Raw genomic sequence first — 15000 nt, forward strand, 5'->3', positions numbered from 1 at the left:
TGATTCCATTTTGGTGAAGAATTGATATGTGACGGTTTCTTTGCATGCACCTTTAACATGGGGACTAAAAATTCATTTCTCGGCTTTTACCGGGCGAAATTGGCTGCATATTTCTGAAATAAATCCTTTGCACGTCGAGGTAATAGGTTCCAAATTTCAGCAACGTCCAATTCGCCATTCTGGATTTTTTTTTAACAAAAAACCTCAAAGATCACTCGGGTGTCTGTCAGTCTGTCTGTCTGTCCGTCCATCTGCCCCCTGCCCTTTATATGAAACGGTTTCTCTTTATGCCACTTTAACACTTCTTCTTCTTCTTCTTCTTTCGGCTGCTCCCGTGAGGGGTCGCCACAGCGGATCATCCGTTTGATCCGCATAGTGATTTGGCACATGTTTTACGCTGGATGCCCTTCCTGACGCAACCTTGGTCGTCTCTTACAACACAGGGATAAGGTACACCTATTTTAACTGGGGTATACACCAGCCCAGTATACTGGTACTCATTTCACCGACCTCGGAAGGATGACAGGCTGAGTCAACCCCCTGGTGTATTAATTCAGTGGCCCAACGGGGTTTGAACTCAGGACCTCTTGGATCCCAAGCCGCTGCCCTAACCACTGCGCCAACACCAGGCTAATCTTTATGCCACTTTAACACAGGGATTGAAAATTCCCTTGGTGGGGGGGGGGGGGGTCGCTCCCCAAAAATAGGTATTTGCTTTCTTGTACAAAACCACAAACACAATTTTGATGAAACTTAACCACAACCTTCATCACCCATGTTGGGGAGAATGCCAAGGGCATAGAAAAGGCCCCTTTATATGGAATGTGCCATGTGGCAAACTATAGAAAAGAAGAGACATTCCATGGTTTGTGGAAAATGCCAGACAATAGAAAATAAGGCACATTCAAAAAAATCTTGTGTGCATGCTGTTCTGCCCTTGTGTTCTCAGGAGGAACTAAGCAATGCTCTGGAAAAGTTTATATAAAAGGGAGACCTACATATAGAGGTTAAGACCCGTCTGGCCATCCCCCAGGCAGTACGTCATAAAGTTTTTTTGTATTTGTTAAGAATGAAAACCCATAAGATAATGTGAATGTGTGTGATTAATTTGTTTAAAAAATTTAGTGCCCCTTTTATATGAACTTTTCTGGAGCATTACTTGGTTCCTCATAAAAACACAAAGGTAGTACATCATGCACACGAGATTTTTTGAATGTGTCTTATTTTCTATCGTGTGGCATTTTCCACGAGCCATGGAATGTCCCTTCTCTTATATTGTTTAGCATTTTCTACAAGCTATAGAATATCCCTTCTTTTTCTATTGTTTGCCACATCTCACATCCAAATATTATCAAAACTCTCATCTTCTATTTATGTATGTATGTATGTTCCCAAAATACAGCCAAAATGGTACACGATAGTGCAAAAATTTTAGGCCCACCTTAGTCACCATTCTCCTGCGGTGTGGAGTATCAAGTTGTGTTCAAATCGGGCAACAAGAAAAAATATTAAAAAAATCAATTCCCGATCCAGTCAAGTACTCTTCGGGAGAATTTGATCAATGGAAACAACCTCAGCGGTATAGTTCGCTGGAGCTATCTTTTTTTCTTGAAATGATTTTTTTTTTATCAACCGCTGTCACAACGGGAACCCAACGGGTTCACGGGTCATCTCGTACCATATAAAGGGACCTTTTCTATGCCCCTGGTATTTTCCTCAATAATCCTGTAATATCCATCCTCCCCAAGGTTTTTTTGTCCAGCTTGGACAAATGCCATGTTAACATATATGAATAGCTTATCATGGCATTTCATGGAAACGCTTACCGGAAGTAAAAAAATAAAATAAAATAAAAGATTACAAACCACAAACACATATGATTAGCTTTTTAAAGTCCTTACTGTTGTTTAACATGAAACAGAAAGAAATCTGGTGGAATCCAGACTTCATAAAGGCATTCTCTGCTTATTGCATCCACCACAGAATAAGTGACCCGAGACTAAATATACTGTAATCTATGTAACCCCTGAAAGGATCACAACATGACCCTTCCTGTTGCTCCCATAGGGGGAGAGCTCACTTGTATAGTAAATAACTATATCCTAAAATTTTGCCTGCGAGGGTCAGAAAAACAAAGAAGGTTGACAGGAGAAGGGAGTAACAGTGAGTTAGTGTGAAAAGGAATGCATGAACAACGAGTGGGGGTGTGGGATTTAATATCCGCCATTTTTCATCTTTTATATACAGAAGGATGTAAAACCTTTAACTTCTGAGACTACCTCTTCTCCTCTTCTGCATCCATATCCTCAACCTGACTGAAAGACACACGTCACATTCACAACAACCATACGACTAAACATCAAGACACACAAATACTCCATTTGTGTCAAATTGCAATTCACTTGCTCTGTGAATGGTGCAGGCTCGCCCGTCATGGGATAAGCACATTTCCACTCGGATGTTTTTGCCAAGGCAAAGCGTCACTCACGATATGTATAAGCTGATTAGCTTAAGGGCTGAGCTGGTCAATAATAACTAACTGTTGTTGTGGCCAACTGGCCGCCATCCTACAAGTCCCACGAACACCATTTTAACCATTGTGACAGATATAGGGCAACATGGAGCCACACACAGGCCTTTCTGACATTTTTTATCAACAAGTAGAAGGGCACTAGGTACAGCGCATACCTCCGCCGCGTAATGCCTCATCCACGAGAACATATCGGGCTCAATACATTTTTGAAATATCATGACAGTACTGTATCGTTTTTGGCCCGAACACTCAATGGTGAAGAATCACTTAAAAATTGTAGTAGTCGGATCCGGATCAGGATCTTCACCAAAATCTAAACAGTTTGTCCTCGTCACACACCGAACCTGTCCACCAGGTTTCGTCCGAATCCGTCCACAACTTTTTGAGATATCCTGTACACAGACAGAAAAACAAACAGACAAGCCGGTAGGCAACATGGGTGGTCGCTAGACTAAGGCGAATTTGAAATATGTAGATAAGAGAACACATCAGATGGCATTTTTGCCATTTGTTGTTCCATATAGGAACATGATGAGCAACTGTCCATTCATCATTTGTGTTCGATTCCCTAACCCGACGTTAGGGAATCCCAACGCGAACGTTGGGGTGAAAGCATATAGTAATATAATTGCATACTAGTCATACAGTTTTTGACGGATCGGGCTGAAACTTTTTGACAAAGAGGTTGATTATAGTGCGCATAAAAGCGCGGAAGCCGATTTTTGATTTTCGAAAATGTTTTTTTTTCGAATTTTTCAAAAATTTCAAAGTCCCGTTTGCTAGGCAACGGTGGCATCCATAGCAACGGTGCTCGAAAGCATATAACTAGATCCTGGTATAAACCTACCAGTCAAGTTTCATCAAAATCGGTTGACTCCTCTGACCTCCAGAGCTGTCCATTACATGCAAACAAACAAACAAACAAATAGACAGACATACACACAGATGGAAAACCTGAGAATAAGGGTAGTCTAACGACCACCCAACAAACAACACAAACAAACAGGGGTTAAAACATAACCTCCTTCACCTTCAGTAGCGGATGTAAAAAGGAACCAGGCCTCTTTGTGCAGGAGAGCTAAAGGTTGATCGTCTAATTATTTTAATCATTGCAAGCAGTGGATTTTAAAACAATAAAACTTCTTGGTATGAATAATACTTTAAAATGGTAGATCATGGCTTTAGCCTATCTCTAGTATATCATAGTATCATTCAACAAAATAAATACTGTACTTACACAATCCTTTTCACTGTAAACAACTGCACTGAGGAATGCGCTGAAGTTGAATATATTCAAATTTTCACGTGGAAGGAAGATCTTGCCATTGCTCTTGAACCCGACAGTTAGTGCAGCATATACCTGCACACGCCTTTGTGCCAATTTCTGACAAACATTAGGCTCCAGTTGAACAATGGTCTTCATTAACTGATATAGTTTATGAGTATGTGTATGTCATGATGAATGAGGTGCAGCTGTCGTTGCTTGTGAATTCAGAAATCACTGGGATTCTTCCCTGAAATCGCCACGCCAGTTGCATCATCACCGAGGAACGGCTGAGACACATCTGGTCATGACTTTGTAATTTCTCCAAAATGTCGGAAATAGCTCCCCTCCGCTTCACAAAAGACACCGCACTATTTTGAAAGTCCACTGGCTAATGCTGGCAGACGAGACCCCCCAGTTTAACGTCCATCTGAGGGACGGCACAAACACTGATGCCTTGCCCTGCCTGTGAAACACCAGGATGGTCGAGATTCATAACCAGGCGAGACAGCTCAGAGGTGAGTGTGCAAATCTCTTGGCTATCCTGCCAGCTCCATGAGCGGTAAACATACTCTTATCAACATTTAACTGATAAAATTCATTTTTTAAAAATCATATCTGCCAACCGCAGACCGACAATCGCCTTTGCAGAAAGCGAGCATTACGTCGTTGGGCTTCTTGCAACTTGACAATGAAGTCATTTTCCAAGTGATGGCTTTCTGGATGGTGTCGGGTTGTGTTGGTGCAACTTCCAGTGCCTTCTGGTTCTACACCATTGAACACTCCATTTTAGAGTGTGTCGTTTTGTGCCAAGGTGTTGATGAGTGAGTTATCTCTTTTGGATTCCAACGTCCGACTTCAGCACATGGCAACGTCACACCCAGCATGCCCTTCTGCTTTAGAACATTCCTTATATGTCTCTCAAAAACACATCGTGGCATTCACTGCATAACTTTGGATATGCGACAAGTAGTGGTGTTATAAATTTATTGGCTCAGTGTTTTAATTTGAACAAATAGTGATCATCATGTACTGTACATCTCCTGCCATTAAAAAAAAAAGTCAACAAAACTAGCAAGGTGGTAATTATCACATGCTATGTAATTATTTTACAACTAGCTTCATTGAATCTTTGTGCAGCGTTCTTTCAACATTGCCTTTGTTATACCTATTATGTATATGGATGTTGACATTTCTGATGTTGAATATTATCGTGACTTTTTTTGTATAAACAGTACTGCACAGTCGAAGCTTGTGGAAGAGCAGGTACAGTACTCGTACACTGAACGTGTTAGCCTGGTGTTGGCTTAATGGTTTTGGTGGTGGGCTTTGGATCCTAGGGTCCTGAGTTCAAATCCCTCTCAACTGTTGAATTAATACCAGGTGGGGTCAAGTCGGCCTGCCATCCTTCCAAGGTCGGCAAAATGAGTGCCAGCTTGCTGGTACACTGTGTCGGAGTGGCGACCTTTCCAGGATTGTGCCCAATAGCCAAGGAGACTGCTTAAGCAGCACCAACGCTCTGCACAGAGTGTGGTCCCAATTTCTTCCTTAAGATGCTAGGGTCTTCATTTTGAGTCCGAGTCGTGCCATATAAATGACACGAGGTGGGTTGACTCAGCCTGCCATCCTTCCAAGGTCGGCAAAACAAGTACCAGCTTACTGACAACAGGAACACTCCATATTCAACGGCACAGCTGCACTTCCAGAAAATGATGCAACCAGCAGCAACAGACTGCACATGAAACAATAACAACAGTACACTGAACACATCAGGACACAACAGGCCAAAAGAAACAGTTGAGAGAGGGGGGAAACAATAACAGCAGAAGCCGAAGGCCAAGACAGAAGGAGGCGGACAAACAATGGGTGTGGGGAGGGAGGAGAGGAAGCATGGGGTGGGGCGGGGGGGGATGAGATGGATACATAAGGAAACTCTCAGGAAGAAAACTGGAAATTTGGATCGGGGAAGGATTGGGGTGGGATTGACGAGGGTAGAAAAGATCATGGTTTTGGACTGGGGACGATCTGAGATGATGTAGTTCATCAGATATGTGATATATTTGGAGGAATTGTGCCTATGATGATAAAAAAATGAAAGTTGGTTTAGTTAGCCAAAAAAATCTTTCTTAGGACCTGTGCTATCGGGCCATCCAAGATTTATCCTTTGATAACAATGGTGGCCATTTTTTGAAAAACTTTTTTTTTGAAAAATGGCCACCATTGTGAAAGAGCAGGTTTTGGGTCGCTGATGACTTCACGTGATTCGAAGGTTGTAAGCACATTAATAATCGTTGGGCAATTATTTTCTTACATTTGAAACTCAAAATATGCTAAAATTAACTTTTAAGTCTAAACTTTTGTCAGTGATCGAAAAATAGACCGGAATTTACCCAAGATGCTATGACGTCACATTCTCCGAAAACTTCGTGAACATTCGGAAACGGCGTGTGAACAATGGTGAGATGCGAATCAGAGAGAGATTTCAGCGGCGATGAAATTGAGTGTTTTCATTCCGATATTGCCGAGGCCGAGTCGGAGGATGATGGGAATTTATACTATGGAGTTTCTGGCCCTGAGCCATATAAATTTGAGCCACTTGCAAGTGCCAGAAAACGGCCTATCTCGTGTACAAGTGGCAGGACTGACTGTCCGGCAGTTCACACTGACAGACTCCACCAGGCAGATTGGTTTGTAGATTTTCATTTTCTTGTTCGATGCATAAAATAATGTAAAGTTTGATTCGTCTGTGACTTGATATAATTTTTTTTAACCCTCCAGTCACTCAAGAGTCAGAAATAGAATGAATCAATAATGGACCCAAATATATTGTACACCGTAGCCTTGGCGGTGAAGTCTTTCTGACAACTGAGCTTGACCCCAGCGAAAGTGAACAGTGAGAACAAACCCCAACTTTCAAGAGACTATTGTGGCATATCTATCTATAATTCCAGCAATGTGTGTGTGTGTGTGTGTGTGTGTGTGTGTGTGTGTGTGTGTGTGTCTGTGACCGCTGTTTCTCGCCAACCACTGGTCCAATCTAATTTAAACTTGCCAGGTATATTGCTGGGGCCCTGTGGATATGCCTTTTCAAGGTTTGATATTAATCAGACAAGTGCTTCCCAAGTTATGGCCATTTATTTACCAACCAATGACAGGACACGTTGCTGCGTAGGCATGGCCGATGGGGAAGAGATTCTCAGCCGCGTTCCCCATTACGGGTTACAACGTACAGACTTCCGGATGGTGATGACTTACTGTATTCTAATAATTTCTCGATTTCTTATGCGCATTTATAGATAAACACAATGCCCCAATCCAGGCGTCATTTACGAGAGCGAAGGAACGGCCTGTGTGGTTGTTTAAAAGTGTTTTTTTTTTCTCTCTCTCTCTCTTCTCTTCTCTTTGTGTTTTTCCTTGCGATGACATTGCGAAAAGGCAAAATACGTTGGCGCTAATTGAATAATTGGCCATTAAAACTAAATTGCGAATAATCGGAGGTGACACAGTGTGAGAAGATGAAGCAGGAGCCAGCTGAGGAGGAGAAGGTTGAATGGTGGGCACAGCGTCACGCTTCAGTCTCACTTGAGCAGTTGTTTTGAAACCGAACTCACTCATTGCGTTGCCTTCGTAATCCTCGGCTGTGAAATGGTCACCACAAATGACAAGTCTATCCAAAGGGTCCTCTTTACCCGTTTTCTTTGGGGGAAAATTCGCCCGTTTTGTTTGTACAAATCTTATCCACTGCCGGTGAATGTTTGATTCCTTCGGGCATCGGTGGGAGCGATTACCCGTTTTCCAGCCATTTTCGCAAAACATGACTACACACGTACGAGGCATGATGTACAAATATCAAAATAACTTTGTTCTACAATAATTCAAAATAAAAAAAGGATAATATAGACAGTTGCAAGCTCATAAAAAGCGAAAGAACGGCCCGCTGAACTGGACACTTCTTCAATGAGCGAGTGAGCGTCCGCTTTGTTTTGGAGAACGTGACGTCACCATCCATATATGGCACGTGGCTGTTTTTTCAACAGCCTCGATAAATAACAACTTCGGAGTTAAAATTCATCAACCTTCCCAATAGTTAGGCAACCACAATAGTTTGCATCAAACTATTTAATGCACATATAATCATATTGATAAATTTTCAGAACATGTTTGGTGACCCGCAACCTGCCCTTTAAAATAAAGAAAAGGTCACTACAATATCCACCACAAAAAAATTCAAAATGGTCACCATCTTTTACTATTTTACCTCTATTTGGGAGACTAATCTTCCCTTTCTTCTCTTCAAATAAATAAATGTCAGTGTGTGTGTGTGTGTGTGTGTGTGTGTGTGTGTGTATATGTGTGTATGTGTGTGTGTGTGTGTGTGTGTGTGTGTGTGTGTGTGTGTGTGTGTGTATGTGTGTGTGTGTGTGTGTGTGTGTGTGTGTGTGTGTGTGTGTGTGTGTGTGTGTGTGTGTGTGTGTGTTTGACCTCATGGTGAACATGAGCTACTTGGTTTCATCTGTTGTCGCAGGGATTTGGGAGGGAAGGGTGATGAAAATGCTCAATATAAATGTGTATTGTGCAGCACCACCTGGTGGTGGTGGCAGAGGGTATTACAAGTCAGCTGTGGAGATAACTTGCATTTTTGCAAAGTGCATATCCCCAGAGAGTGGGAAGCCCCAAAGCCAACCTCCACTTATCCCATTTGCTGCCAACCTCCTCTAACCTGTGTGGTGGAAGGTAATGCGGCATGTTATCACCAATCATGCAAAAAAACTACTGGGCCAATTGCCACCAAACTTAGTACACGGACTAAGTTTGACCTCATGGTGAGCATGGGACACTTGGTTTCATTTTAAAATTGAAGGTTTTTTTGTTTTAAAGTTTTTTTTTTAATAACAATTACAAACGAGGGTAATAAATTACAAATAAATATAATATCACCAATATTAGAAATAAATTTGTACAAAATAAATGTTTGTATTATGATTGGTGTAAATCATGACAACACAGCAAATCTGTGACATAAATCTTTGTAACGACGTGTGGAGAGGCGAGGGAAGCGAGCTGATCCGTGATAGTATGTAATAAACTGTGCTTCTGTTTACAATGATGATTCTCCTTTTGGCATGTATATTGATTACTCAAAGATGTTTGGTACGCTCAGCAGAGATGGATATAGTGTATTTCTGTTTTCATACTTTTCATATTTTGCATATTTTTCTTTCAGGTACTGTCCAAGTCTTGCAGCTGTAGAATTGACCTATAGAGTAACAGTAGACTTAGCTTTCCTGGTGGTAGTTTCTATAATAGTAGTGATAGAACAGTATCATGAGTGCACACTATATCATGAGGCTAAAGTATCATGAGTATCATGAGGCTAAAGTATACAAGGTGGTGGACCCTCTACAACCTGGAACATTAGGCACACAATGTGTGATGACAGATAGGAACAAATGTGTTCTGTGTCAGGAAGACACATTGGAGATTTTATGCTGTCCAGGTAATTCAAGATGTGACACCAGCAGAGCAGGTTACAAGACCATCACTGACAACCTTGTAGGTTTCCACCAGATTGGATGTTTGCCTAAATCAATAAACCTGTCACAACTATATGAAGGTGAGGGCATTGAGGCAACATTTCAGAATCACAAAGGAAAATGGCAAGACTCGTGTAGACTGAAGTACAACAAAGCAAAACTTCAGTGGTCTGAGAAGTGCAAAGTACCTGTTGAAGACCACGCAGATGCCCTTAATAAGTTCACCCGAAAGTGCATGCAACAGGCACCACCTTCCATCGAGACATGTTTCTTCTGTGATAAACCTGCATCTGGAGAGCCCTTGCACGAGGTATCCACCTTGCAGCTCGATTTCCATGTCAGGCAGCATGCTGTCAAATTGCAAGACAAGTCCCTGCTAGCCAAACTGAGTGCTGGAGACCTAGTTTCACAAGAGGCCAAGTATCATGTCCAGTGCGTGGTCTCACTGCACAATAAAGTACGAGACACGAAAACATCTGAATAATCACATGTAGATGCTGTTAACGATGACATTCCATTTGCTGAACTCATGTCCTATATTGAGGAAGCCTGCATGGACAATCTTGTTGCACTAGTTTTCAGACTGATCACCGTGTACATCTCAACAGCATCAGAGTGGTCAACTGTTAACTGTAGTGACGGGGCGTGTCAACTCCACCAAAATAAAGAATAGAACACTGGCCTACTTTCCAGACATGGAAACTCACAAGCAAGGCTGTGAAGTGGTCCTCATTTGCAATGAAGATGTTGGATCTGCACTAAGAAAACCATGAGCATGATGCTGATAATGATGCCATTCATCTTGCCAAGGTGGTTATAGTTAGGAGAGACATATTCAAAATATGTCTCTCCTAAAAATTAAAAATAAAAATCTCCATAGTTAGGAGACATATTCAATATATGATTCATTTGACCCCCAACGTCAAGAGTCATCTGTGTTACTTTCACTCTCAGTACTCGTTGTCCTCTGCTCCTCCGACAAGGTCAGAGACGGGGGACATCAAAATGAGCTCCGTCCGACCAACTGACCGGTTATCTGTCCATGTACTTTTGTGTCCGTGATATTTCAAAAAACGTTGAACATTTCACTTTCATATTGTAGATATCTATTCCTCATGACATTATCTCAACCTGATTAGAACACGGCTGTGATTGGCTGAATTATATGGCCATGGCAACCATTTCAGTAACTTGGCTTGTGTACCCAATATTTCAAAAAACGTTCAAGATTTAACTTTCATTTCAAACAGATGTATTCCTCATACCACCAAAAATGTGGGGACCTGGTGTACCAGCTCCTTGTTTCTACGGTGTTGTATGGGCCAAACGACAAAGAACCTCAGCCATCGTCAGTGCCTCAACCAGTTGTGGTTGCAAGATGGAGAAGGGTTGCAGTACAAATGCTTAAATGTAGATCTTCAGTACACTGCTCTTTACAAGTGCCATAAAATATGCACCGACAACTAAAATACATCGGGCCAGACAGCAATATTTAACGGCTATAAATGACACAAAAGATTTCAGAATCAGGTAAGCCATGGAATGTGATAGTGCAAGTTTCAGGTAATTGCCCATTGCTTTATAGAGGGTTGCTTTCAAACTTGTGGTGAGTTACTTCATAGCATTTTTAGAATTACACCTTTTCTGCAGTGGAGAACCCGATGAAGAGTTAGTTAAATAAATCAGAAATTAGATTATAAAAACTAGATATCTGCGATCACAAAACGATCACCAAGGGTAAGCCTTCCACGACTGCCAAGGGTAATTCACGTGCTTGCACATCACACGTGCTTGCACTAAAACAAGATTACATTTCAAGGCATTTATACTTTCATGGGAGAGTGGAGGGGGTTGTTAACTCTAACTGCATACGTGCCTTCTTGGTGAGAAGTACTGTTATCAGCCCAGGTCACACCGCTTCACAACAACACATTTTTATCAACATTTAGGGCAAAAGACTCTTGGCCAAAGGGAAGAGGGCACTGACAGATAATTCGACTTATAGCATAAAACTTAAATTTATAAAACACCAGCACAATTACAATTTAGAATACATTAATATAATTATTTCCTCCACACTACCAATGGTGGCCATTTTGGAAAATGGGCACCATTGTTGTCAGGACACATATCTGCGATGGCCCGACAGCCAAATATCCTTCATACGACACACCTGCCCTATTTGTGAGCGAAATGTCATGTCTTATCATCAAAGGCACAATTCATGCACATATCTGCTGAACTAGTGGTGAACAGCTGTCTTGAATACCTGGAGGGAAGAATGAGATTGAAGAAGATGTGGAAGTTGGTTCCACAGCCGGGTAAAAAAGAGGAACAAATGAGTAGAGATGAGCAGTGATCCGGGATGTAGGTAGTTTCACCAGAAGGAGTTTCATGGTGGACCATTTCTGCCCTGCAGAAAGAAACCTGTAGGGGAGGGGGTTGGATGACAAAGCATGGAAAGAGCAGAGGGTGCAAGACCAGAAAGGAGACAGTATAAGACTGAGATCACTGGCCTGTTTGCGATGGCACAGTGAATGGCTTATAGACTCAGTTTCATTGCAAAAGATTCCAATAATCTTGAGGACTTGGTTTCCATGGCATCAAGCTGAGCAAGATGTGAGGCAGGGGAGCTAGCCCAGAGGGGACAACATTACTCCATCAAGCTGCTGATAAGACTACATTTATTTGTCATATTCGGAACTTCTACTTGTTGTGCCTGGAAATACGTCTTCCTCCCTATATTGTGCAGCATATTAGTGAACCAGACTGCTGATCTCTTCTTTATTCGGAAGCAGCACAAGGCCGCAGGGTAGCATCATTGGCTGATGTGGCTGTTCTTCTGATGCAATGCCCTCTGCTGGTTAGGGCAGGAATTTGGAATTTGGTCATGGTGCCGAAGATATCTCACCTACTCTTTCCGAAGGACACCGTGAGATTTTTAACGTCCAACAACGGATGTTAGTCGACAGGACATCTGTTTAACGTCAATCCAAGGGACAGCACACACATTGATGAATCACCCTGCCTGTAAAACACTGGGATGATGGTTTATAGGTGGGACTGAATTCAAACCCTGGCTAGACAGCTTAGAGGCAAGTGTGCTTACCTCTTGGCCATGCTGTCAGCCAAGACTGCTGATAAGGACATCAACAAAACTCAAGGTAACTTCCTGTATTTTGCCATATTTCCATGCACTCTCTGAAAGCTTTTCACCTGGTTTGGGGTGAGTATTGTAATTTGTGGACAGGCAATATAAACATGTTAGACCAGACTTGGTCAAAAATGATGAGAATGTCCTTTCTGAGTCTGGGAGGTCGGTGGTCCAATTCTGACTCTGGGGTTCTGACCGTGGCTGAGTTGTACCAAAGACTTAAAATGGTACGGGTTGCTTCCTCACTTGATGTTCAGCATTTATAGGAGAGAATATGGGCAAACGCCATGGGTTGGTGTCCTATTTGTGGTGATGGGGTAGCTGGTAGAGTGGTGGTGGGGGTTCTCCTTAACTGTCTCGCTGGTTGTGGAGCGAATCCTTTAATGCTAATGAGTACAATAAAATTTCTACTTGAGTATAAGATGTAGCTAATGCGATATTAAAGAAAAGTTAAAAAGAACCTTGTTGGCACACTGTTCCTAAAGATCTGAGAGAAACATAATGGACATTGCATGGGTGGAATGAATAGTCGAGCAGCAAGATGGGGTCCCCATGCACCCGGTTGATGTATTTTTCTATCATTTCGCCATCGCTGACAGGTCAGTGGTCTCTCTGTCTTCTTCCTCCTCATTTCTGGTCTTGCACCCTCTGCCCTCTCCATTCTCTATCCACCCCCCCCCCCAAGTATCTGCAGATGCACTCAGTCCACCAGCAACCCCCAGTACACAACCAGTTTGTACAGTAAACCTCAGCGGGTTATCAATAAGTGAAAGGGTGGCGGTGAGCATGGTTGAAAGGATCTAGTCAGGAGGGTGCACACAGGATGAAGCCAACTGGACAGTCACGTTTTACAAGACCTCAGAAGGTGAAGTCGTTGTATCACCAAAGCATGGAGAAGAATCCAAATCTACAGGTGTAGCTGTATCACAGACGATGAAGATGAGAACTCCAAGCTGTAAAGGACGACATGTTACTTGAAGGCCAGAAGAGGTTGGAGGGATGGATAAGTTCTGAGGGTACGCAACAGTTAACCAGCGAGTGCCTTCTCGAAAATGACGAGTAACGCACCCAAAATGACGCCAATGAGGGTATACAAGGAGCAGTTTTGAAATAGTTGCTGAGATCACAGCAGTGCAATGTCTGACAGGTAGGTTCCATGAGTAAAGGGAGTTTAGCGAAGAATACCTCAGAGGGTACGATATAAGAAGCGAAACTGAATCTCCACAGATCAACACACAGCGGATTGAAGTTAATCTGTCATCGTCAGGGAAGAGGTGAGTCACTGATCCTACCCAGGTTCGCATACAGAAGACCCCCAATTCCTCCTTCACTTCCTATGTCAGTTTTAAAATGATATGCACCATTTTAAACATTTTACTTTTGTTGTGGGATTGTGATGGAACGTCAGAAGATATATTGATGCTAAATCAGAAGAGGATCGTTGTGTCGTATTGTGGCATTGTCATGTGGTGTCATTCCTACCTTGTTTTTTTTATATTTTTTTGAGGTTTCATCCATGTTCTTACATTTTTTTTTCTGCAATTTTTTGGAGGTAATAAAATGCTTAATGTTTCACATATTTTGTTATTTTGGAATGGATGAAATCCAACTATGTTTTTAAATTAGGCTTATGATTCATTCTACCCCGCCCCGCCCCCATCCTGCTTTTACCATATATCATTTTTTGGGGGTAAAAATTGTAAACATTAATTTACCTGTCGTTTTTTAAATTATCTACCAAAATGATGCAAATCAAAGTTTTCAAATATAATTAACTTTATGTATAGTAATACCCAAATTGTTTGCAGAATGAGCAGCCGAGAGAATGTGCATGTCTGCTGCAGGCAGGGAGATTCATCAATGTGTGTGCCGTCCCTCGGATGGACGTTAAACTGGATGTCCCATCGCACAAATACCTCCAAGCTGTCTAGTCTGGGTTTGAATCCCTGAGTTGTAGATTAAATCCATCTTTGTTATTAAATTGTTTTAATACCTGTTTCAGTTGATTTGGGTGATGGTTTGGCTATGTGTAGCTGTTGGAATGGTTCTGTCAAGTGAAGATTTCAACCCCTCACGATTCTGGACTGGTTTGATAGAGTCCACATTTGCATTTGATTTATTTTCGTAATAAAATGATTAATGTTTTATATATTTAAAATTTTTGGTTCCATGCACTAGCCCAGAGACAAAGTAATTGCCTCGTGTTGGAATCACCATCATGACTTCAGCAGTTATTGAGGTAGGTCGGGCTATAGTTTTACATTGTTTTGAGAGGGGAATAATGAAAAGAAGTACAAAATTGGTGATTTAGCGATCTCCTGATGTACTTTAGCGATGTATTTTGGCATCTTTTTAAGTCTTGGTAGTTCAGAAAATGCTCGAGAATAAAAGTTATGGCTTTTAAATGCTTATGACTTCACTCTTTTGGAGATGATGAGCATATCATTGTGTACACATTTGAATGGGTGGCCATTTTTTTTCCCTGTATTATCCTCTACATGGAGTATTACCATAC

General features: G+C 41.9%; 1 protein-coding gene and 1 long non-coding RNA gene across 4 annotated transcripts in view; one reads left to right on the plus strand and one right to left on the minus strand.

Annotated features, from left to right (window-relative positions):
• Window positions 1-15000, minus strand: part of LOC147023282 (uncharacterized) — a 157181-nt gene that overhangs the window by 39116 nt on the left and 103065 nt on the right. Inside the window, exon 4 of the long non-coding RNA XR_015060123.1 lies at window positions 11601-11758. This is a non-coding gene — a long non-coding RNA (uncharacterized LOC147023282). The remainder of the gene's footprint in view (window positions 1-11600; window positions 11759-15000) is intronic.
• Window positions 1-15000, plus strand: part of LOC147023283 (myosin light chain kinase 3-like) — a 193249-nt gene that overhangs the window by 30292 nt on the left and 147957 nt on the right. For 2 of the 3 annotated variants that reach the window (XM_085888520.1, XM_085888521.1), the window contains exon 1: window positions 4494-4621. The exons of the other annotated variant lie outside the window; for it this stretch is intronic. In XM_085888520.1, coding sequence (XP_085744646.1) covers window positions 4509-4621 — 113 coding nt within the window. In that variant the 5' untranslated portion in view covers window positions 4494-4508. Of the gene's footprint in view, window positions 1-4493; window positions 4622-15000 lie in introns of those variants that run through there. 3 annotated transcript variants of the gene reach the window in all.

This window comes from Eptatretus burgeri, chromosome 7, assembly GCF_056783735.1.
Source record: "Eptatretus burgeri isolate ZD-2024b chromosome 7, Ebu_testis_v1, whole genome shotgun sequence".
In the NCBI taxonomy this organism is placed as follows: Eukaryota; Metazoa; Chordata; class Myxini; order Myxiniformes; family Myxinidae; genus Eptatretus; species Eptatretus burgeri.